Source organism: Heloderma suspectum, chromosome 1 (genome assembly GCF_057233095.1).
Source record: "Heloderma suspectum isolate Gila_16-S chromosome 1, 16-S_ref, whole genome shotgun sequence".
Taxonomy (NCBI): Eukaryota; Metazoa; Chordata; class Lepidosauria; order Squamata; family Helodermatidae; genus Heloderma; species Heloderma suspectum.
This window is the reverse complement of record NC_139458.1, coordinates 151,992,457-152,015,437: the sequence shown is the minus strand read 5'-3', so window position 1 is coordinate 152,015,437 and position 22,981 is coordinate 151,992,457. Positions and strand designations below refer to the sequence as shown.

Sequence of the window (22,981 nt, the reverse complement as noted above, 5' to 3'; positions counted from 1 at the left end):
AAAATGCAGGAAGCAAAATAAATACGTTAGCTTCCTCTGAGTCTGCTAGGAAGGTCTTGTGTCATCCTTTTTGCAAGACTTCTTCACTGCATTTTGACATTTTAGTCTTAAAGTTCACACCACTGCAAGGCACAGATTAAACACTAACTTTAACTCCACTTATTAGTTTTTAAAAGAGGAGCAGAAAGAAGCTTCCTGCTTCATTCATAAAACCTTTTTGTATTTGTATATAGTTTAGCCAGCTGTAATATAGTATGTCCCAACAGTTCAGAGCAGGGAGACCTTTGCATGGAAAGTGACCTGATTTTTAAGGGGCTGTCAGATTAAGGTGGCCCACTCTTGACAGGAATGATCTTTAGCACTCAGAAGCAGGAAATCACATGGCCCTTGGTACTAAAGAGTTAAATATTTGCTAATGTTTGTATTTGCTGAGGAGAGAAATCCTAGGGAATGTCACCGATTGCTTCTCTTCCATCAGTTGCAAACAGAAAAAAATGTTGAGTTGGTTCCAGATTTAGTCATACTTAGAGTAAACCGATTGAAATAAATGGGACAAACAAGTCATGATTAACTTAAGTCCCAATGATTTCAATGGGTTTAGTCTAAATATGACAAAATCTGGAACCAACCCATTGTCCCTGTTCAGACCTAACAGTGTCATTCAGCAGCAATTCATGAATTAATTAACAAATTGCAGGGGTGCATGCAAGCTGCTTCCAGTTTCCAGCAACAACCTATGAATGTGGCCCTTGACGATGTTCGTGGGTTAAACAACCCCAAGTTAACCCAAGAACAAACCATAAGTTAACTTCGGGTTGTTTAACCCACAAACGATCTCAAGTGCCCAGGTTTGGATGTCATGGAAACAACTATGAATGCTGCATTCATAGCTTGTTACTGGAAACTGCAAGCAGCTCATGCATGGTGCTTAAAACAAAGGAGGGGTCATAGGTCAGTGGGAGGCACATGCTTTGTATGTAGAAGGTCACAGGTTCAATCCCTGGCATCTCCAGATATAGCAGGAAAACCTCCTGCGAGGAACCCTGGAGAGATGCTGCCAGTCAGTGTCAAAAATTTTGAGCTTAGGATGCAGTCCTACGGGGATAGCTGGCCACCTCCAAATTCGGAGGTGACCACCTATCCAATGCAGGGCTGGCAGAGCACAGAGGGGATCTGCTCCTCACTCCAGTCGCCCTGCATTTGTAGCTGGATGGCTGATTTCAGCTGTCTAGCCAGAGCGGAGCAGAGGGGGAGGCCCGACGGTGCATAGGAAGTGTCGTACCGGTGCTTCTGCCGTCCCTGCCCCCATGAATGCCCCCTTTTCCCCTGCTCTGCACTGCTCTTATGAGTGCAGAGCTGGGGATGAACCATGCCACCTACGAGGGGGAGGGGGCAGGGGGGCGGTTTTCTGGGAACTGACCTTGGAGCTCTGGCTCCAAGGTCTGCTCCTAGGAAATGAAAAATCCTGTGGCTGTCTAGCGGCCATAAGATTGCCCCCTAAATGGGTCAATGGTCTGATCAGTATAAGGCAGGTTCCTATGTTCCTAAGTTTATGATAGATTGTGTTTGATATTGTGTTCGTATAAATTTGGTAGTTATTTGCAAATTGAAGCGCTTTAGCTCCATCCAATTTGTAACTTTTTAAGGATTTAACATTTTGAAGTTACTATATTCATTGCTATAGTCTGGAGGTGTTATTACAAACACAATGGACTAGAATCTTTATACCTATGTGTATGCATGAGTAAAGTTCTTTGACATTATTCCCTACATGCACAAAGACAGCATGTGGGAAGAAGGGTTTTAAGCAAATCCCTTTCTTATTCTTAACATTTGAGATTCTGGCATGTATGAGCCTTCTACTAGAAAAAGTAGAAAATACCTAAAGCAGAGAGTGTGTTCTTGGTGGTGATAGATATGTTCATTTCTCTACTGGTGAGGTAGTAAAAACTAGTTTTGAAAGGGTAGTTTATGATTCTTTCAAAACATGCTCTCCTCAGTGTTCCCAATTTGGTTTTGTTTAAACAGTGTTCCCCATGGCCAGATGTGCCTTATCAAGTGAACAACGCTCCATCTCCGAGTTACAACAGCTCTCCAAACAGTTTCAGCCTTGGAGATGGGTACGTGATAAATATATTTATCTCTTCCGCTGACAGTCGAGCTCCAGTCGTGTGTGTGTGTGTTTTAAAAAAAATGCTTCTGGGTATCAAAGATTAGAAAGCTTAACCTGGCATTCAGGTCAAGCTTAAAACTGATGTACTGAGATTGCAAGACCCATCTCTGTCCAGCTATGCTCATACACAACTCCCACTCACTTGAAGTCACTTGCATATGGGAAGGTTCCTGATAGATTATACCCAGTGCTGGCAGGGGAAAGACTTTCATTTGCATTTATTTTATTATATTTATATCTGTTCTTCCTCCAAGAAGTTTGGGATACCATACATGATTCTCTCCCATATCCCATTTTATCCTCACAGCAGCCTGGTTAGGTAGGTTAGGCTGAGAGATGTTGATCTCTCCAAGGTCTCCCAGTAACCATCATGGCTGAGTGAAGATTTGGATTGAGTCTTCTCAGTCCTAGTGCAACCATTACACTACTCTAATTAATCAGTAATAAAGGAGGAATAGATCTTAAAATAAGAACTTGTATGAACAACATCTTCCTCTTTCAAATACTTTGTCTTACCTAGCAGTAAATTAATAACTCTGATGACAAACTGTCAGTGTGTGTGGAGCCCATGAACTGATTATCTAGATCCACTTCAATCAGGCTTCAGGCCTGGTTTTGGAACAGAAATTGCTTTGGTCGCCCTGTGGGATGACCTTTGTCAAGAGAGGGACAGGGGGAGTGTGACCCTGTTGATTCTCTTGAACCTCTTAGTGGCTTTCAATGGTATTGACAATGTTATCCTTCTGGATAGGTTGTCTGGGTTGGGAATTGGAGGCAATGCTCTGCAGTGGTTTCACTGCTATTTGTGTTACAGCAACTTGTGTTACAGTAGTATACGTCTTACCTGCGGGACTGATTTCAGAGAGTAATGTTGGGTGACCATTCCTCGGCCCCTTGGCAATTGAGCTATGGGGTTCTGCAGGGTACCATCTTATCCCCAATGTTATTCAACATCCATATGGAGCCACTGGGAGCAGTCATTTGGTGCCATCTATATGCTGATGACACACAGCACTATCTCCCTGTGACATCTGAATGAGGTGAGGCTGTGCAAGTCCTGGATCAGTGCCTAGGCTCATTGATGGGCTGGATGAGGGCCAATAAACTGAAGCTAAATCCTGGCAAGACAGAAGCCCTGTGGGTGAATGGTTCCTGAGCCTGGGAGATAGGCTCATTGCCTTTTCTGGTTGGAGTTGGAGTCCCTCTGGTATTACTCCTAGACCCATCATTGTTGCTGGAGGCCCAAGTGGCCATGGTGGCTCCGTGTTCCTTTTACCAGCTTCAGCTGGTTCACCAGCTATGGCCTCCTGGACAAGGATAGCTTGGCCACAGGTGCTGGTAACCTTAAGACTGGATTACTGCAATGCACTCTACATTGGGCTGCCCTTAAGGCTGCTCTGGAAGCTGGAGCTAGTGCAGAATGCAGCAGCTTGGCTGTTGTCAGGAGCTGCCCCTTTTCAGCATGGAACTTTTGCTGAGGGAACTGTACTGGCTGCCTATTCACTACTGGGACAGGTTTAAGGTTTTGGTACTAGTGTATAAAGCCCTAAATAGCTTTGGATCAGGACACCTGAGAAAGCACCTTCTCCCTTATCAACCTGTCTGGTCACTGAGGTAATCAGATGGCATGCTTCTGGTGTTTCCACATGGACCTATGGCCTGACTGGAGTCCATCCAGAGAAGAGCCTTCAGTGTGGTGGCCCCCTTTCCATGGCCCCTTTCTATGGAACTCTCTGTCTTTGGAGGCTGAGGCAGGCACCAACTTTGTGTTGTTTACAAACATCTTTATTTCAAGAATTCTTCAATGATTGACTAGCCACGGTTTTTATTGGTATTCTGTTTTTAATGAATAAAATGTTTAATATTGTTTACTGCTCCAGAATCTGTTTACATGTGGAGCGGTATAGAAATGCTGTAAATAAATAAATAATTTTCTGCATTGATTATGGAGAAAGTCTTTTCCACTACTTAGGAAGGATTCAGCTCAACAGTATGGGGCAGAATCCAGCAGAGCACTTACACCCCTGCCAATTTTGTTATACCCTACCAATTCCATTGTGCAAGCAACCCCCAGTGCTTGCACAATGCTGATTTAGCACTTCTGGGGAAACCTGAAATGAGCAAAAATGCTCATTTCTGGAAGGAGGCAGGCTGGCAGAGCTCACATAAGGCAGCTCTGCCAGCTGGGCTTCTTCCAGAAACAAGCATTTCCGCTTGTTTCAGGGCTTCCTCTAGAAAGTGCTATATCTCCCTTGAGTAAGCAGTGAGTCCTGCTTGTGCAATGGAATTGGTGGGACCCACCACTTGCAGAAAAGAATCGGTGGAGGCGTACATGCACCATTGGATTCTGCCCATGAACCTGCTGATTAAATGAAGGGACCATTTAGATGCTCAGCAGTACCCATGCATACCAAGAACAGATGACTTTATGTTAATATCTGGCTACTATTTAGCTGTATTATACCAGTGTTGCAATAAAAGCATCCCTCTCCTTTCCTGCAACATTTGAGAGAGTAGCTGTTACGGAAGTGATATCCAAATTTTATTTTTAGGGATTGCTCTTCCATATAGAACATAATTGTCTCTGTTTTTAAATGAAACAAAAACATTTTGACTTCTTTTAATGGAATTGGTCTAGCAGGCAAGAGATCTCTGCATTGTCTGTTGCCTAATAAATAGTTCAAAGGTAACTTCTACTTGGCACATGTTTAGTTTATAATTGCTATCCGCAAATGGATGCATATTCATGGAAAGACCACTCCAAATATAGTAGCACCCTTCAACTTTTAGTTCAGATGAAGTTAACAGCTTTCTAGAAAACTAGACTTTGATCAACCAACCCAACTAGAAGGTGAAGGGGCAGGGAGAGGGAGAATTGCTAACATTACTGATGAGAGACTTAAAAATCCTTTTTTCTTTCCCAACTCTGTACAATTTTTAGCAACAGTTCTCCAACTCATCAGGTGGAGCTCCTGCCTCCCAGCAATGACGTAAGTATTTGAGATCATGTTAATGTGATGCTTTTCTTTTTTAGGACACTGGTGAACAGTTCATTTCAAGACCCTCTTATTCTTTTTGCAATGTAGCATCTCCTTCCCTCTGCTTCTATTCAAGATGCTCAGCAGTGGCTTCATCGAAATAGGTTTTCTCAATTCTGTAGACTCTTTTCAAGTTTCTCAGGTATGTGCGATCCATTCTTCAAGTAACACAAACGTTGGCCTTCTGCATAAATAGTTTTATCATGAAATAGCTGCGTGCTATTTGCACACTTGTGGGAATTCTATGTATTCCAGTAGTTGAGCAGCAACATTTCTGTACCTGGGATGTAGTATTTCTCCCTTCTAATCACAGAAGATAGGGCATCCAATGCTATTGTGAAAAGTAGCAAGTGGGAGCATAGCTAATCTCAGCAGTAATGCCCCATAATTTTCTCAGGTTTTGTCTAGGGTTTTTTATATGCTTCCCCTCTCTCTTGTACCTAGTGCAAGGAGTGCATTTTAACCTGATTACTTAGAAAGCTCTGCTGCTATTTTTTGCTATCTATCTTATGTGTCTGCATGTCCATACACACTGACACCAACCATTAAATGTAGATAAGCTGTCATGCTGTTGTACTTGTGGGGGCATCATGCAAAGGCTAAAATGCAGTTGGATCATGATTTAGTACATTGTGTGTAAAGTTCTTATAAATACTTCATGTGGTGCCTTTTGGTACAGTGTGATTTCTCTGGTTCCTTCAATCAGGGGTTTAAGAGTGCAATAGTGACTTTAGCATGAGACAATACTACCACTTCCTGAAGGCTGTGCTCTCAGAAGATCATTTTAGCTGGTGTTCTGAGTAGTGTTCAGCAGATGTTGTCCTCAAAGACTGTAAGAGACTCCAGAGTGACTTATGTTTTTAGTTACACTGCGGCCCAAATTATTCATATTGTTGGGAAATGATTTGGTCTCTGAGACCAGAAGCACCATGGTTTTGCCCATGGCCATGACTACATCTGGACTCTGTACAAGTTATGCAATAGATTTACATAATATATATTTTCAAGTGACTACTTGCAGTATGCCTCCTCTTCTTTCCTCCCCCGTTTTCTACTTTGGACTTGTAGTCATCCGGCACCTGTCTTAACAAGCCTGTGAGTTTTAGTCTGTATAGAGGCTTCTTAATAAACTTTCTGGGGGAAAAACAACCTTTGCTTGAAATGTGTAGGTGCTGACTTACTGAAGATGTCCAAAGAAGATTTTGTTCAGATCTGTGGCCCAGCTGATGGCATTCGACTTTTTAACGCCATTAAAGGAAGGTATGTAACAGTTCTTGTTGTTGTTCCAGTACCAGTTGTCAAATTTATGAATTTTGTGCAGTGTTGAGGTCCTTAAATGCTCAACTGTAATACAAATTTTTGTGGTGGTGGTAATAATACTTGCAAGCAAGTACTGATCCCCCCTTCTGTCTTCATAACAACCCTTTGACGTAGGTTAGGATGAGAGAGAGTGATTAGCTCAAGTCACCAGTAAGCTTTGTGGCTGATCAGGGATTTGAACCTGGGTTTTCCTAGTCAGTCTAACACTCTAGGCATTATATCACACTGGCTGTCTGCACAGTGATCAGAATTCATGTTATTCATACTAACTTATTCATGAACAGCAGCATAGTCGTCACTGATGCAAGGCTGAGGTGTTATGTGTCTGCTTACAGTGCCAATACTGAAGAGAGAATCTTGTTTTGCCTGTAGGAATGTAAGGCCTAAAATGACCATTTATGTATGTCAAGAACCTGAACAAAATCGGTCTCATCTTCATCAAAAACGAGAGAATGGAGACAGTAACCTGTGTAGTAAGTGTTTTGTTCTTTTGGCAAGGTTTGCAAACCTTTTGTGAGCTACATCATGCTCTACATTTCATGAGTTCCACAAGCTCTGAAAAGCTTGGCTCCTTTAATAAGATGTATCGGATCATAGGAACATAGGAAACTGCCTCATACTGCGTCAGACCATTGGTTCATCTAGCACAGTTGACAATGAATGGCAGCATCACTCTAAGGTTTCAAACAGGGGTATTTCCCAACCCTACCTAGAAATGCCAGGGATTGAACCTGGGACTTCCTGCTTACAAAGCTTGTGCTCTAGCACTGAGCCATGACCCTTCCTCTCTATCCTTACCCCACATTAAGGTGATCAGTTTCAAAACTTTTACCTCCCCCATGAATAAACCCAAAGTCAAATAACCTCTCCCACCAAATAGTTCATGGGCTGATCCTATTCAGTCAATGCACTCGGGGCCAAAACAGATATTATTTTAAATCCATCTCTAGCAGCTACATCTTTTTTTAATGTTTACTCTAGAGTAGACGTGGGGGGGCAGTATAAACCCCAATCAAAATAAAAAAGGAACAGCTGCACCAATTGAATCCCCAATGCATTTTGACAGGGTCTTTATCAAGGGAATTACAACCTCTTGGAGACTCTTCTGGAGGATTCCCTCTCCCTTACTTCTTTGGAAGAAATAAGAGAGAGGGAATCTTCCCCAAAAGTCTCTAAGAGTTTGTAATTTTCTTCATAAAGATCCATGTTGAAATGTATTGGGAATTCAATTGGTGCAGCTGTTCCTTTTTTGATTTTGGTTTCCAGCCTTTCAGCTGTTTTTTCTGATCCCTACTGGGACTGTTACTGGCACTTAATCCCCCCCCCAAACTCCACACTAGGGTCATGATCCAGATTGAGGGCCCTGTACCTCCCTAGAGTAAAAATGAAAATATGTAGCTGCTAGATGCGGACTTAAAGGGCCAGTTCACACGAACAGCACAACCTAATATAGCGGGGCATGGTGCGTGCTGGTGGCCATTTTGAATATTCATGCCTCGGTGAGAGGTTGCAATGGTTTGTCGTGTCATCTGAACCTGGGTGGCAGGGATTATTTGAGGGTTAAACAACGCTCAACCCATGGTTTTGTAGGGTTATTTGAGGGTTGTTAAACCCTCAAACAACCCTGCTGCCTGGGTTCGGGTGACATGGCAAACCATGGCAACCCCTCACTGGGGGTTGAATATTCAAATGGACATTGGCTTGCACCACAACACATAGTGGCTTAATTAGGCCACAGTGGGCTGTAGTAGTCATGCAAACCCGGTCAAAGAAATGTCTGTGTTGGCCCTCAAAAATAAGTAGATCTGAGTAGATGCATTGTCTAGCACAGCTGTGTGAGTAGGCAACGTTTTGTGAGCATAGCTGACATTTTGAAAAAGACTCCTGGGAACCAACCCAAATCACCATGGGAGGTAAAATGTTGGGAGCTCTCCCTTCTCAGGTTTTTCACTTTTCTTGCCCCAGCCATTTTTCAACAGGGCATCCTTTTCCCCATCTCTGATGAAGTCAATGTAGCAAGATTGCTTCATTGAGTTTAATAGAGCTGGAGGAAGGGCCCTTTCTCAAAAACCAACTGGACCAAGCCTACCCACCTCCAAGGACCCTTTTGCCTCAAGGCTCCTTGGTGGGGTGTGGGCTTCCCCCGCTTGCCATTTTTTGGCAGTGCAACCTTTTCACCATCTCTGTTAAAGTCTATGGAATGAGAGCACACCCTGTTCCTGGTTTGTTGTCGTGAAGTCCAATCCTGGAACTCTGGGTTGTTTAGGGGTTAAACAACCCAGAGTTAACTCAGCTATCACCTATGGTTTGTTGTTGAGTTAACTGCGGTTATTTAACCCCTAAACAACTCAAGAGTTCCGAGTTCCAACATCATGATAACAACCCAGGACTGCCCTGTTCCTGGGTGGTTGATTGAAAGCAATGAATGCGTGGGAGGCAGTGCACTTGCTAGCTGCTGCTTGGCCCCGACAATTCCTGGGTTAAACAACCCAGGAATTGTTGTGATGTACAAACTGGGTCATTGACTACAACATTAAAAATGCAACAGCTATGCTAAAGTAAGCTGTTGGCTTCTTTCTGTCATCAGTGTGAACTTAAAACAAAAGGTGAATTTAGCCGCTAGAATAGTATATGCCTTTCTGCTCTTAGCCTTGGTTTCCTGGTGTGTACTAAAACAAATGCAAGAGGTGAATGGAGGCAGTTTACATCTGCCTTGAATATATACAAATCTTAGCATGCAGGTCTAAAGGTTTCTCTTTCCCCCAATACTGTTGCAGTATACCATGCTATCTTCTTAGAAGACCTGACGGCGCTGGAATTGATGGAGAAGATTGCAAACTTATACAGTATTTCCCCACAGCAGATAAACCGGATCTATCGGCAAGGACCTACAGGGATCCATGTATTAGTGAGCAATGAGGTAAGTGTTTAACTAGAATACATCTCATCTGATATTAGTATCAAGACACCTATCTGACCTTTTTTCTATTAAACAGAGTGACCGTTTATCATTGTGGCTTGTATGTCTCTCCCCCCTGCCCGATTGTTGAACTTTAAAATACTAAAGCTGCAGTCTTATACCCAGTTTCCTGGGGGTAAGGTCCATTTAATTCAATGGGACTTAATTTTGATTAATTAATTAATGTAGCATTGCACTATAAAATGTTGTGCAGTTGTTCATGTGTGTGTTAGCAATGGAGATCTTTACCTGAAGAAATGGAGTTATAAAGCTTGTTTTGCTTTCCTATTCCTTATGGTAGGAATGGATAGGATAGAAGGAAGGAGAGAGAATCTGTAGGAATAGATGTTTTCTTCATTTTGTTTTATCAGATTAATTGAAGACTAAGAACTCTTTCACATGTAAGCTTTGTAACAAGGCAAATGTGAAATCAATCTCATTTGGATTTTTGAAATATTGGCTTGTATGGATCTTAATTAGAATGGGCGAGGACAAGTTGGCTTACCAGGCATTCAAGCCATAGCCAAGGAAGAAATAGTAGGTTTTATCTCTTCCTTTCAAACAATGCTTCAATCCAAATAGCCACTTTTTTGTGTGTGTACAGAAGTTGTGTGTATGTGCAATGGGTTTTTCACTTCTCCCACTCCGTTGTAAGCAACTTTTGAGCCTATTTTATTACCTCAAAGCACGGCTGTTGCAGGAGGTGTGTGTGTGTGTGTGTGTGTGTGTATGTTTAATAAGACTTGGAAGCACCTACTGTACAAACATCTTGCCATGTAGCTTTCTGGATTGCACACTTTGGAATAATATTACATTATTTATATTATATAAAATAATTATATTTAAATGGAAATCAAAATATTACAGGCCTTTCCACTAAAAATAGCATTCAAGGTGGCTTATGAAATCCCAGTAACTTTTTAAAAAACTCTAAAAACCCATGAGTGGTATAAAGAGAGCAGTAGCACAAGCTCTATTTTTTTCAAAAAGATCAGTCAATAAAAAACAGTTGCAATTGCTTTTCTTTAAAAAAAAAATCTGTCACATTTATGTTACACTTCAGAGCATTTGAAAATGTTTTACATACATTACTGGTCTAACCTTTGCAACAACCATGTATGATAGGTCAATATTATTGTCCTGTATTGTAGATGTGGCAGGGAAGAGGGGGTGCTGAAAGTGAGGTTATGACAGATTGGAATGAGAAGCAAATACAGTACTTATCCCTTGTTACTCTTTGTCACTTGATTCTTTCCACCCCGTGAAGTACAATATCTTTGCCTCCATAGTGTTTGAAATTAGCTGCCATAAGAGCTTGTGCTTTCATTGAGTAGGATTTTGTTTGGTACAACTTCTAAGTGGTCAATAGGTGAGACTTCAGCACCATGAACAGTTCCTCCTGGTTCTGACTTTATGGTTTCTATCTTTTTTCCCCTCTTTTTTTTTTGGTCTCCCAGTCCCCATTTTCAGGTCTGTTCATTTAGCATCTTAGTTTCCCTTGCCTAAAAATCACAAATATTGAGAACCTATAGAAGCAGATGTAATTTTTATGTGCACTAGATACATTAATTGCTACTAGATACATACTCCTGATAGACCCTTTATAAAACAAGTGTGCTAAAACTCTTATACAGCTGAAGGAATGTTATTGCATAGGGCCTAATGATTCCCCATTCATATTGGCATTACTTTACAAACTTCAGGGGTCTTTATTTTCATGTGTGCCAACGGCTTGGTTTTTCAATGTTGTTCTTACCAGTTTTAGTATCAGTATTGAACAATTGCCCTACATGCCATAGCACATTATGTAAAGCACAAGAAAGTTGTTCTTAGCTTTGCAAAAGAAATTGGAATCTAAAATCAAATGGCAACACTTCACAGGATGGTGATGCAGCTTTTGGAAATACATGAAGGAAGTGTAGATAATTTCCTTTATTTGTAACATAGCAACTAGTCCAAATTTGTGGTCCACTGGAGAAGGAAATGGCAACCCACTCCAGTATTCTTGCCAAGAAAACCCCATGGAACGTATCACAAGGCTAAAAGAGATGACGCTGGAAGATGAGCCCCTCAGGTCAGAAGGTGTCCAATATACTACTGGGGAAGAGCAGAGGGAATTTCCAAGTAGCGCCAGAAAGAGTGAAGCGCTTGGGCCAAAGCTGCTTTGGCTGGGCCAAAGCCAAAAGGACGTTCAGCTGTGGATGTGTCTAGTGGTGAAAAGAAAGTCCAATGCTGTAAAGAACAATATTGTTTAGGAACCTGGAATGTAAGATCAATGAATCAAGGTAAGCTGGAGGTGGTCAAACATGAGATGGCAAGCTTGAACATCGACATCTTGGGAATCAGTGAACTAAAATGGACAGGCATGGGTGAATTTAATTCAGGTGACCATTATATCTACTACTGTGGGCAAGAATCCCTTAGAAGAAATGGAGTAGCACTCATAGTCAACAAAAGGGTGGGAAAAGCAGTACTGGGGTACAATCTCAAAAACAATAGAATCATCTCAGTACGAATCCAAGGCAAACCATTCAACATCACAGTAATTCAAGTCTGTGCCCCAACCACTGATGCCGAAGAAGCTGAGGTTGATCGGTTCTATGAAGACCTCCAACACCTTCTAGAACTAGCACCAAAAAAAGATGTCCTCTTCATCATAGGGGATTGGAATGCTAAAGTAGGAAGTCAAGAAATCACCGGGATAACAGGCAAGCATGGCCTTGGTGTACAAAATGAAGCAGGACAAAGGCTAATAGAGTTTTGCCAAGAGAACATGCTGATCATAGCAAACACTCTTTTCCAGCAGCACAAGAGGCGACTCTACACATGGACATCACCAGATGGTCAATATCGAAATCAGATTGATTATGTACTTTGCAGCCAAAGATGGAGAACCTCCATACAGTCAGTAAAAACAAGACCTGGAGCTGACTGTGGCTCAGATCACGAGTGAAACGACTGAACAACAACAACAACAATGATGATGATAAAGTTTAATTTTTGTTTGAGCTGGCATAATATTCAGTCAGGTTTCAAATCTGGATATCCCAAAACTAGAAATCAATATTATAGTTGTTGTTGTTGTTGTTGATACAGAAATAAGAGATATAAAGTTCACAGTTAGTCATGATAATTATGCAAACCAGATAAATCTCTGTTTATTTAGGAAGCTAACTTCAGTTGCAAAATCTATAGCATTACTTACTTTTGACTGAGTGTAGGATAGGGAGAAGGGCATGTGGGATTTTTGGATGGCAATATGTGAAGGTTAAAATATATAAGGATCTGAAATATTTAGGCAAATAGTAAACATTTTGAGCCCTGGTAATCCATGCATTTTCTTGGAGGCAACATTTGCTTTTCATCAAATGGGAGCAAGAATCCCATTTCCTTCCTTTCAACCTTTTCCACAAATGTCTCATTTTATTTTCTGAAGTTAAATATTTTCATGCCATGTATCCCCAGAGTTTTCCACATATTCCCAGTCCGTTGCATGCTATAGAATCACTTAAGAAACTTCATTGCATATGACCTCTGGAGAAGAGTTAAAGCAGAGAACGAGACTGCCAGCACAGCTACAGATGGAACCTCTAATTTTTATTCTGAAAGTCTCCCTGCCGTTTCACCCTGATAAATCTGAAACCTTCAACATTTGAATAGTTACTAAGTGCTTTAAGGCAGCCTCGGGAAAGGGGAATTACCTCAACCAGCTTTGGTGCAAGGAGGCCCTTCATTAAATACTGAGGTTACTGATTAACAACTACGATTGCCTTATTTTTGTGCTCTAGTGGCAGGGCAACAAAAATGATGCAAACAAGAGGCACCAAATGGATGTTCTTCATGCATCATTAGACACGTAGTGTGTGTATGTGTATATGGGGGCATTGCTGACCTTAGTTTTGGTGAATATTTCTGTGTGTGGAAATGGTTGGGGGAGGAAAAACCTTAAATGCTTAAGAACACTATTATGGAGAAGGAAACTTAAATCTTAAAAAATGGAGGTGGCAGTGACTGTCGCCTGTGATCTCTACAACACATGGTAAAATTTTAGGACTGAACAAATCTTGTGATGGGTTAAAAACTAGCTTCATTGATGTCTCTAATCATTTACAAACTATAACTTTAACAAAGATAACTAACACTTTTATGTCCAGGTAGCTGGGGTATACATCTGCTCCATGGCAAATGTCATCATTAAACGATAATAATCAGAATATTGTTTTGGGATGTTGTAAAGAAATGCTATGTATATAAACGTTGCTGATGTCCTGTAATGTTTGTGTGACCTCTGTGAAGCTATAATGTATCTGTATAGGCCTGAGGCCTAATGTTACTGCATTGAAAGCCTATTTTAGTAGTAAATCACATGCTTCGTGACATGTTCAGGAGAGGGAGAGAGTCACTTTTAATATTTATAGGTGGGGCCTGGATCTGGTAAATTCAATTTTGATTGCTCTGGGAAACATCAGATTCTGATGGGCTGGGGATTGTAGCTAGGTGGAAAAGAGCAGTTTGGAAATGACAGTTGGAGGGGAGTTAGTTGGTGGTCAGCAAGGTGGTTGGTTGGTGTGTGGTGTGTGAGATAAGGACCAGGGAATAGCTAAGGGGAAAGTGAATAGCTAAGGCCTGAATATTAAGTTATTTCTTGGCTGTATGTGATTTTATTATTAATTTGTTATTAAATTTATTAATTGCCCATCTGGCTGGTCACCCAGCCACTCTGGGCGATGTACAACATACAATAAAACAGTTTAAAACAATAAAATTCTACAATAAAAACATTTCTAAAATACCCTAACCCACCCCAAATGCCTGCCTGAACAACCACGTTTTTAATGCACGACGGAAGCTCATTAAAGAGGGGGCATGACGGAGTTCCCTAGGGAGGGAGTTCCACAGAGTGGGGGCCACCACAGAAAAGGCCCTCTCCCTCGTCCCCACCAGTCTAGCTGTCCTGGCTGATGGGACAGAGAGAAGGCCATCCGAGGCTGATTTTGTTAAGTGGCCTGTCTGGTGCTGCTGGAGGCGCTCCTTAAGATAGGCTGGGCCGGAACCATATAGGGTTTTAAAGGTCAAAACCAACACCTTGAATTTGGCCCAGAAAACAACTGGTAACCAGTGCAACTCCTTCAGCACTGGAGTGATGTGATCTCGCTGGCGGCTGCCTTTAATCAGGTGAGCCGCCGCGTTCTGTACCAGCTGCAGCTTCCGAACCGTCTTCAAGGGTAACCCCACGTAGAGCACATTACAGTAGTCTAAACAAGAGGAGACCAGGACATGTACTACGGATGGGAGCAGATGGTCGGGAAGGAAGGGGCGCAGCCGCCGTATCAGATGGAGTTGATACAGCGCTGTCCGGCTCACAGCTGACACCTGAGCCTCCATGGACAGCTGGGAGTCCAAAATGACCCCCAGGCTGCGGACCTGGTCTTTCAAGGGTAGCCGTGCCCCATTCAACACCAGGTCAACATCCCCTAGCCTCCTCTTGTCTCCCACCAAAAGTACCTTGGTCTTGTCAGGGTTCAGCTTCAGCTTATTCCTCCCCATCCAGCCACTCACCATCTCCAGACACTTGGACAGGGATTTTACGGCCAACCTTGGTGAAGATTTGAATGAGAGGTAGAGCTGTGTGTCATCCGCATATTGATGACACTGCACCCCAAACCTCCTGATGATAGCCCCCAGCGGCTTCACATAGATGTTAAATAGCATCGGGGAGAGGATGGAACCCTGTGGCACCCCACAAGTGAGTGGCCACGGGTCCGAAACCTCCTCTCCCAGTGCTACCCTCTGGTACCTGCCGGAGAGGAAGGACCGGAACCACCGCAATACGGTGTCTCCAATGCCCAACCCCCCCAGGCGGTCCAGGAGGATACCGTGATCAACGGTATCAAAAGCTGTATGACTGATGAAGATTAGGAGCATGGAATGGGTGGGCTGTGTTTTGCCAGGAGACCACCCTAAGATCTTACCAAAAGAAAAGTTACACAAGCAGGCATTAACAACCAGATAAACTATCCAAGCAGCCAGTGATATAACAGGAAGAGCTTTATAGTGTCAGAGAAAGACTGGGACCTAGTTATGTTTGGTTGGAGTGGAGGTTTAGGAAATTTGGCCTGAGGTAAAAGAAGTAATTAAAGGCTTTTATTAGTAACAGTGTCTCTTGAGTCCTTAAGAAGTGTCAACAACCATTCTTTTGAATACTCTAAAGTCAATAGTAGTATACTCTTATGTATAAAGTATCCTATTAATAAACCAACTAGTTTAATAGTTCATCTTCTCCCTAGTGTTTGTGCCCATCTCAAGCCTAAGCCTCTTCTACCAAGCTACTAGGAGGTTTTAAAGTATTCTTAGGATAGGTGGCAGCAGAAAAGGGACAGCTTGTAGAGCTCTGAGATTGTGGGAGGGAGTTCCTTAGGTCCTGAAAAATAAGCATTTGCTAGAAAAATAAGAATTTCCCAGAGGTGGGATTGCCCAGTGAAGGAGCAATTTCCCCTAGATGTTCTTGTTTACTTCAAGGTCTAAAACAGATACATTATCTCTTGCTTGACCAAACTGTGGTTAGTGCATGTGTGTGCAACTAGTCATACTTTCACATAAGTTTTTTACATCCATAGGATGGCTCCTGGAATGGAAATGTGAAAGTTTTTCTCCCAAGTAGGTGCTTTTGCAGATGGTAAAAAAGGGGCAACCTAAAAACCTTGTAAAAGAAAGTCTCATACTGGTACTCAAAAATAAAACGTTTTATAGTAGTGCATTGTTTCCTGCTCCCCAAAACCATTCTGCCTTTTTCTCCCTTGCTGTCCCTTATTCCTGAAACGATCTCCAAAAATGCCTAAGTGAGACTCTCTCTTTTTAACTTCACATCTCTCATCCTACTACTCTAACTAAGCCTAAGTATGTGTTGCTGAAATAATCAAAGAAAAAAGTGTGTGGTATGCCCTGTGCGTTCATATTTTACTAGTCTGATATATTCAGGGGCAAGCACATCTTATACTGTTCATTCTACTGTCTTATTGTAGAAGTTAACTGAAAACATGTTATGTTGAATATAGCATGCTCATAGTTATAGGCACTCCCTATTTTTTAGGATCAACAATCCCCCCCCCACCTTTTGGTGTTTAGTAGCACCAACCACATCAGCTCTCCAAGAATCAACTATTTGCACACAGAATAAGGAGGTTGCATGGATGATTCTACAAGAATTGCTTTAGGAACAATCTCATGATTGCCAAATATTAAGTACCCCTCAAATTAGAATGGGATCATCCCTTCATAGCCCCATTGGCCTATTTACAACAATCATTCTCTGCATAATTGATAGTTCCTTGCATTTTAAAGCACTGGCACCTTATTGAATGAAGCTTAATAGGAAAATGTTAATTTTTGTTGGGGGGAAAGTATTTTCTTTTTTAAAATCTGATTAATTTGTCTCTCTATCCAGATGGTACAGAACTTTCAAGATGAATCTTGTTTTGTCATCTCTACATTAAAAGGTATATATACATACATACCTTGCCATAATAGTTTTTTTTTTTTTTAAAGCAGAATTGCTTTCCCGGAATAAGGGGAGCAAAAACTGGCAGACATAAAAACAAAAAAATGCATAGACAGCCAAACAGTGGTCCCTGTTTGATAGTAGAATAGAGGCTAATGTGACCTTTTCTTCATGAATCTCAAACTGAGGGATGGAACTTCTAAAAGCAAAAGGGGTGAGCTTTCTACAGATGCTCTAGCATGAGTATCAGAGGCACTTAGGCTGTAGTTCAATGGTGTGAATGTACAACAGCCAGATGGCACCCATGGAGCCTCTTCAGAAAGCAATAATCATGCTGATTAGATATTTGGAGAGGGGACTGAAAAGAGCAGATAGCTGCATCTGTTACTGCTTTTTGAAGAGGACTCCCATCTCAGTGCAAGCCTAGCAGCAGGATCAGAAAGAATGACAGACACTTGCAGTGCCCATTTTCACATGTAGTTTCTTGTCCATCTAGGGATACATAGTTCTGGTTCTTACATAACGACTAATTCTGCATTAAACAACCCACAGTTAGTTGAGGCCATGTGGCAGCAAATGAGCACACTGCCTCCTGCTCACTCACTGCTTCCACTTGCGTCCGCTTTCATAAACAAGCCAAGAATGTTCTTGGGTTGTTAGATGTGATATGTGAACCCAGAACTCAGGGTTGTTGAGGAAAAACAACCCAGAGTTCTTGGGTTGTTTATGAAAGCATATGCAAAGCGGAAGGGATCCTACCACTTCATGGGTTAAACAACCCATGATTTGGCGTTAAAAGTGTGAACCAGGTCATACACACATGCTTTTGTGCATATAATGGCTCCTGACTGGATTGGGCTATTAGTCTGCATCAGGTGGGAGAGGAGCTGCAAAAGATTTGTTGAGAAGATGAAATGGCAGCAGCCTTCTTGTTCAGAACTGATTTGTGGCCACAGGTGGGTGGCAGTTCTCTTACTGGGGGATGGGAGCAGAGAAAGGCAATGGCAGGGCATATTTTACATGCATATGCATATACTGTACCCCGCTCCCCAAAGTCCTTGTTGCCTTTGGGGAGGGTAGAGCAGTTTTTTGTTATACTCTTGAAAGCCCAATTTGAAAATACCTAGTGCTGGTTCAGACATATATGGACAACATTTGATTTGTTCAGTGTTTGATCATTCTTAGCCAAATGTGTGAAGCTCCTCAAATGTTCATTCAAGTGTACCGGAGTGTCCTTTGTGTCTGCCAGTATTACTGTTTGTTTAACTATTCCTCTTCACTATTGTCTTGTTGTCTCCTCCCTACACACACAACATACCAACCTACTACTTTCCATAATTTAACTAAAATCACTTGCATTTTCTAGCACACCACATTTCATAATTACATGCATAGATGACATTCCAATACATGAAAAATTGGCAGTTTCATAGTCTCCTCTTGTGCAATCTGCACCTGAAGAAAGTACAGACTGATGGAATTTTTAGTCACCTATGGGGGCAGAATCCAAAGACTGCAATAAAATACTGACAAAAGTTTTCTTTTCTTACAGCTGAAAGTAACGATGGCTACCATATCATTCTGAAATGACCCATCTCTCTGTATAATGGGACTTTGAACAGCTTTACACTATGATGCCTCACCCCGCATTACTGCGACTCAGACTGGAAAGACTGAAAACTCATTTGGATAAAGTGCTCCTATTAATTGAATGCCCTAACATGAAAATCTCAAGTGTGTAGATTTCAAAGTGCTGGGGACAAGAGAATGTCTTCAGAGTTTGTTTTCTTAATGCTTTTCTTCTCTTTTAGGGCTTAGCTTTTGGTTCATTATTCAAAATTGTGTGCTTGCTAAGAAAATCTTAATACGAGCAAGTGAAAAAGCACTTCTCCCAAACCACCAGGGTCTAGATACAGATGTTTTAACTGAGCCTATATTTCCCTTCTCTTCCTAGGTGGTGTACAATAACCAGTCAGCTATGGATGCTTATAATTAATTTGTATTGTTTGGGTTTCCTTTTAAAAGCAAAGTTAAGCTCATTAGGAGAGGTTTTTGTTTCTTCTTGGAGAAAACACCAGGCAGAAGGTCACTTCCCCCTTTTTTATATTTTCCTGTATAACTAGAGCCTACTTTTATATTTTAATTCCCTCCTCCACAACCCTAGGAGTTCAAACTAAAAACAGGACAAAGTGGAGGGCAGGTTTTACCCTTAGCTGAATTATGCCCCTACTTGCCCCATAAAGCTCACTGTGATCTAGTGGAGAAAGAAAAGGGCCTGACTGTAGTAGGGGAGAATCAAAGAAATGGGCATGTTTTCCTGCCTCTTACCTGCATCCCAGGTTGCAATTCCCCCATGGAACTCAGCAGGAGATTTGACATGGGAAGAAAATAAACTGGTTGAATGTGTGGGTGTGGGGTTTCCCCTCACAAAAACCTACCTCACTCCAGGGCAGGGAGCAAGCTTTACCCTTTATCTAGTGATTTGCTCAAGAACTGTGGTTTACTTTTCTCTATAGAGGTGAACTGACTCCATTCACTTGTATGGCAGAAAGTTACAGGTTTTGTCAGGGAACTCCCACTCTGTGCCTTGGACCTTTACTATGGCTGCAAGTGAGAAGTCTGATCTTGCACCTCTTCCATCACTCTGGTGGTGGCCCCTTGCTTCTGTTCCAAAGCTCTCAAAGTAATAATGCTGAGAGAGGGATGAAAGATGGGTGGGGGGACTTGGCAAGTCTCTGCTTACATCTATCCTTCCCTGAGCTGTGTATGTCTCATCATATATGCTTCACCATTACTTGTATGATAAGGTTCCTAAGCTAACAGGGGTTGTGCTGTTTCCACTTAGTATGTATTAGATATTGTCTATTCGTTTTAAAGAAGCAGTTGCACCCCTTCCTGTTACCATTTGTTCCTTTTGAGTACTTATTACACAAATGTGTATACAGGTAGTATAAAAGATGATGGTAGTCCTAATTTGAAAGCAAGAATCCCATATAGCCTTAGGAGCTGTTTCAACATGGCTGTGAAGTGGTCAATAAAATATGAAGATTTGTTCTTTCTATCTCAAAGATTTTTCAGAGGAATAGTTAGAATTAACACCAAATAACTAATATACATCTATTATTTATGCTCATTCACTAGAAGGTAAGCAGAGGCTGGGTAAGAAAGCATAGTGTTTGAAAGTAAATGACATAAGTCACATTCTAATCCAGCAGTTGGGTATGGAAGTTTCTGTTATGCAAATGACCCCCTAAAGAACTCCAGTGCATGAATAGGGCCTCAGAAGACACACGCTGCTGCTGCTTCTTTTTTTACTAGGAAGTCAGAAAGGCAGTCATCTGCTTCTGAGGCAACATAAGTCTACTTTGCTAACCTTGAATGCCTTCTTAATGATACTTTTGTGCCTCCTCCGCCTCTTTTGCCACTGAGCAGACATTAAACAGTATGAAATCTTTGTGTTAAAATATTTTCTTCTAGTTACGTAGACAATAACAGTAAGCTGAACGGATGTGCATGAAGTACTGTTTATTTGACATGTATATGAGCTGATCCAATGAGTGCAGAGGGCGTCCAGAAGCAGGCTTCTGTGCAAAGATGTCTTGTTGGATCAGGAGCTATGCATACAAAAGAGTATTCTGCATGTACCTCCCATGGCAGGATACATACATCCAGCACCTGCATCCTACAGCGCTAGTCACTGGATTGGGACTGTGTGCACAGAGCACACCAGATGGCTGCCTTATCCATCATTTCCTTGATGTCTGTTCAGGGGGTGCGTATGGTCAGATCTTCATGTGCAGCAGTGCATAGGACTCCTTAGACTGGAGCCTTTGTGTATATCCTGTTGCCTTTATCTGACTCTTACAGAGTGAAGGGAAACATTACAATTATTACACTCCCTGAACAGTTCTAATGGGTACTGATATCATAGAAGAATGTAATCATGGTTCAAAATTATGTTTAATCATGGTTCAAAATTATATTTAGTACATTTGTAACTGCTTGACTGTGTTGCAATTCATAGAAATGCTGTACTTTTGGTAAAGATAATCCTGGCTTTTTACTTCTTAAAAAAAAAATAATCACAGCTTCTCTAGCAGATGAGCAGCTAAATGTAGTTTTAAGAAATAGACTGGTGAAAGCTTGGTGTCTCAAGTAAACAAGTGCCAAGTCATCTGTGTCAATAGCAAAACAGTTTTCCTAGCTTATTTGTACCTCTCATCTGCTGAGCTTGATTTCTTGTAGTCCTCCAAAGGAAGCTGACAGAGGTTTATTAGGTGGTGTTGGCATTAGTGCTTTAATTACCTCCAGACCTACATCCAAAAACATTATTTATCAACACACCAATATTCGGTTCCACTCTCAGTGTAGCCTGGGAGAAAGTGTGTGAACTTGGTATTGGGAGTGAAGTCTTCAGTATGCACAAGAAAGACAATATGCTTAATATGCTTGTCTCTCAGGAAAAGTAGCTTTAAATTAGTGCCTAACTTTTTAATGTATGTCAAACATATAATCGATGTGTGTTTTGGTTTTGCACCCACTTTTGTCTGGGAGGGGGGAGGGGGAGCTGTTAATATCTTTTTTTAATGTTTAATTTCTTCATTTGATTGGGGTAGGTATTTTTTTCAAAAGGGCTATGGGAATTTCCTTCTCTTCACCTATATAATGCGACAACCATTTAAATTGTGATTTAAATGAAGGGTGAACAGAGGGGGATGGAAGGAAGGCCAAGCATAAGAGTTCTGAGTAATACTGCCAGACTTTTTAAAAAAAATATATATATATATAAAGTTTTTTTTAAAAAAAATAAATGCATATTTTGCACTGGCCATTCTACTGTTGTACAGAAGAAAAGACACTGCTGTATTTAGACTCTGTGCTCCAGTAAAAAAAAAATGCAAATAAACTTGTTTGTAAGAAATACTTGTGCTTTTGGAGTGGATGGAATATTTATTTCAGCCATATAAGGCTGCAGCAACATTTTTAGAGCCTCCTGCTTGACTTTACTCATACCACTTCAGAACCAAAAAACTTTCTCCATATTGCTCTCACAGTCATTGCTCTGCGAAGACTTTGTCAGAAGTAGGCCTGTGTATACAGCTGGACATAAACCAACATACCTTAATTGACTTTACCACCATATCCTGCTACTATGAAACAATGGAAGAGAACAAAAGAATGTAAGGTAGCTTGAATTCACAAATCAAAACACTTTAAATGCAAACTGACATTATTAATGTAATGGTAACCAAGAAACACTTCACATATCTGGTGGGTGTGTGCGTGTTTATAAATAACTTAAAGTACAACCCTATACATGCCTACTCAATTATTTAAAATATTTCTTGGCCGCCTTTCAGGGCAGAAGCCCTCCCAAGGCAGCTTACAGCAATAAAATACAAAGAAATACTCAATGAATTTAATGGGGCTTACTCCCAGGTAAGTGGAAATAGGATTGCAGCCTAAGTCATCCTCTGAAATTCTGTTAGTGGTGTGTGATGGAATTTAGTGTTCAGGAGAGGCTCTGGACTATTAAGTATTGTTGGGTTCCATGGATTTTCTTTTTAAAATATTGTGAGTGACTGTAACCATAAGAGAGAAGGGCTAGAAACAGATCAATCCCCATCTAAAAAGAGAATGACTGAAGAAAAAAGGGTTGGGGATGGAGGTGCAGCAGCCTGTACAGGGGGAAATAGAGAAATGAGATGAAAGGAGGCAGAGAAATGATGGGGTGGTAGAGAAAGACCTGTGATGGTGCAGAGAGAGAGTATACCCTATAGGCAACTTGTGGCCTACAACTACCATGATCCCTCACCATTGGTTATGCTGGCTACGCCTGATGGAATTTGTAGGTCAAAACATCTGGAGGGCTGCAAGTTTCCTTGCATGACCAGCCATGGGTTGTTGAATTCCACTTCATTGGGATTTGTCTTTTTAAAAATGTTTTAACTTTTTAAACTCTTTTAACCATTGTTTTATTCTTATGTTGTTCA

The 22,981-nt window shown here is 41.4% G+C and overlaps 1 protein-coding gene across 1 annotated transcript in view; it reads left to right on the top strand.

Annotated features, from left to right (window-relative positions):
- The window catches only part of TFCP2L1 (transcription factor CP2 like 1), a 70,220-nt gene extending 49,165 nt beyond the window's left edge, over positions 1 to 21,055 (top strand). The window contains exons 8-15 of the mRNA XM_084829579.1: positions 2,029 to 2,120; positions 5,115 to 5,163; positions 5,260 to 5,353; positions 6,381 to 6,471; positions 6,904 to 7,004; positions 9,309 to 9,451; positions 16,935 to 16,986; positions 18,541 to 21,055. Of these exons, the coding sequence (XP_084685705.1) occupies positions 2,029 to 2,120; positions 5,115 to 5,163; positions 5,260 to 5,353; positions 6,381 to 6,471; positions 6,904 to 7,004; positions 9,309 to 9,451; positions 16,935 to 16,986; positions 18,541 to 18,578 (660 nt within the window). The 3' untranslated portion in view covers positions 18,579 to 21,055. The remainder of the gene's footprint in view (positions 1 to 2,028; positions 2,121 to 5,114; positions 5,164 to 5,259; positions 5,354 to 6,380; positions 6,472 to 6,903; positions 7,005 to 9,308; positions 9,452 to 16,934; positions 16,987 to 18,540) is intronic.
- The last annotated feature ends 1,926 nt before the right edge of the window (positions 21,056 to 22,981 follow it).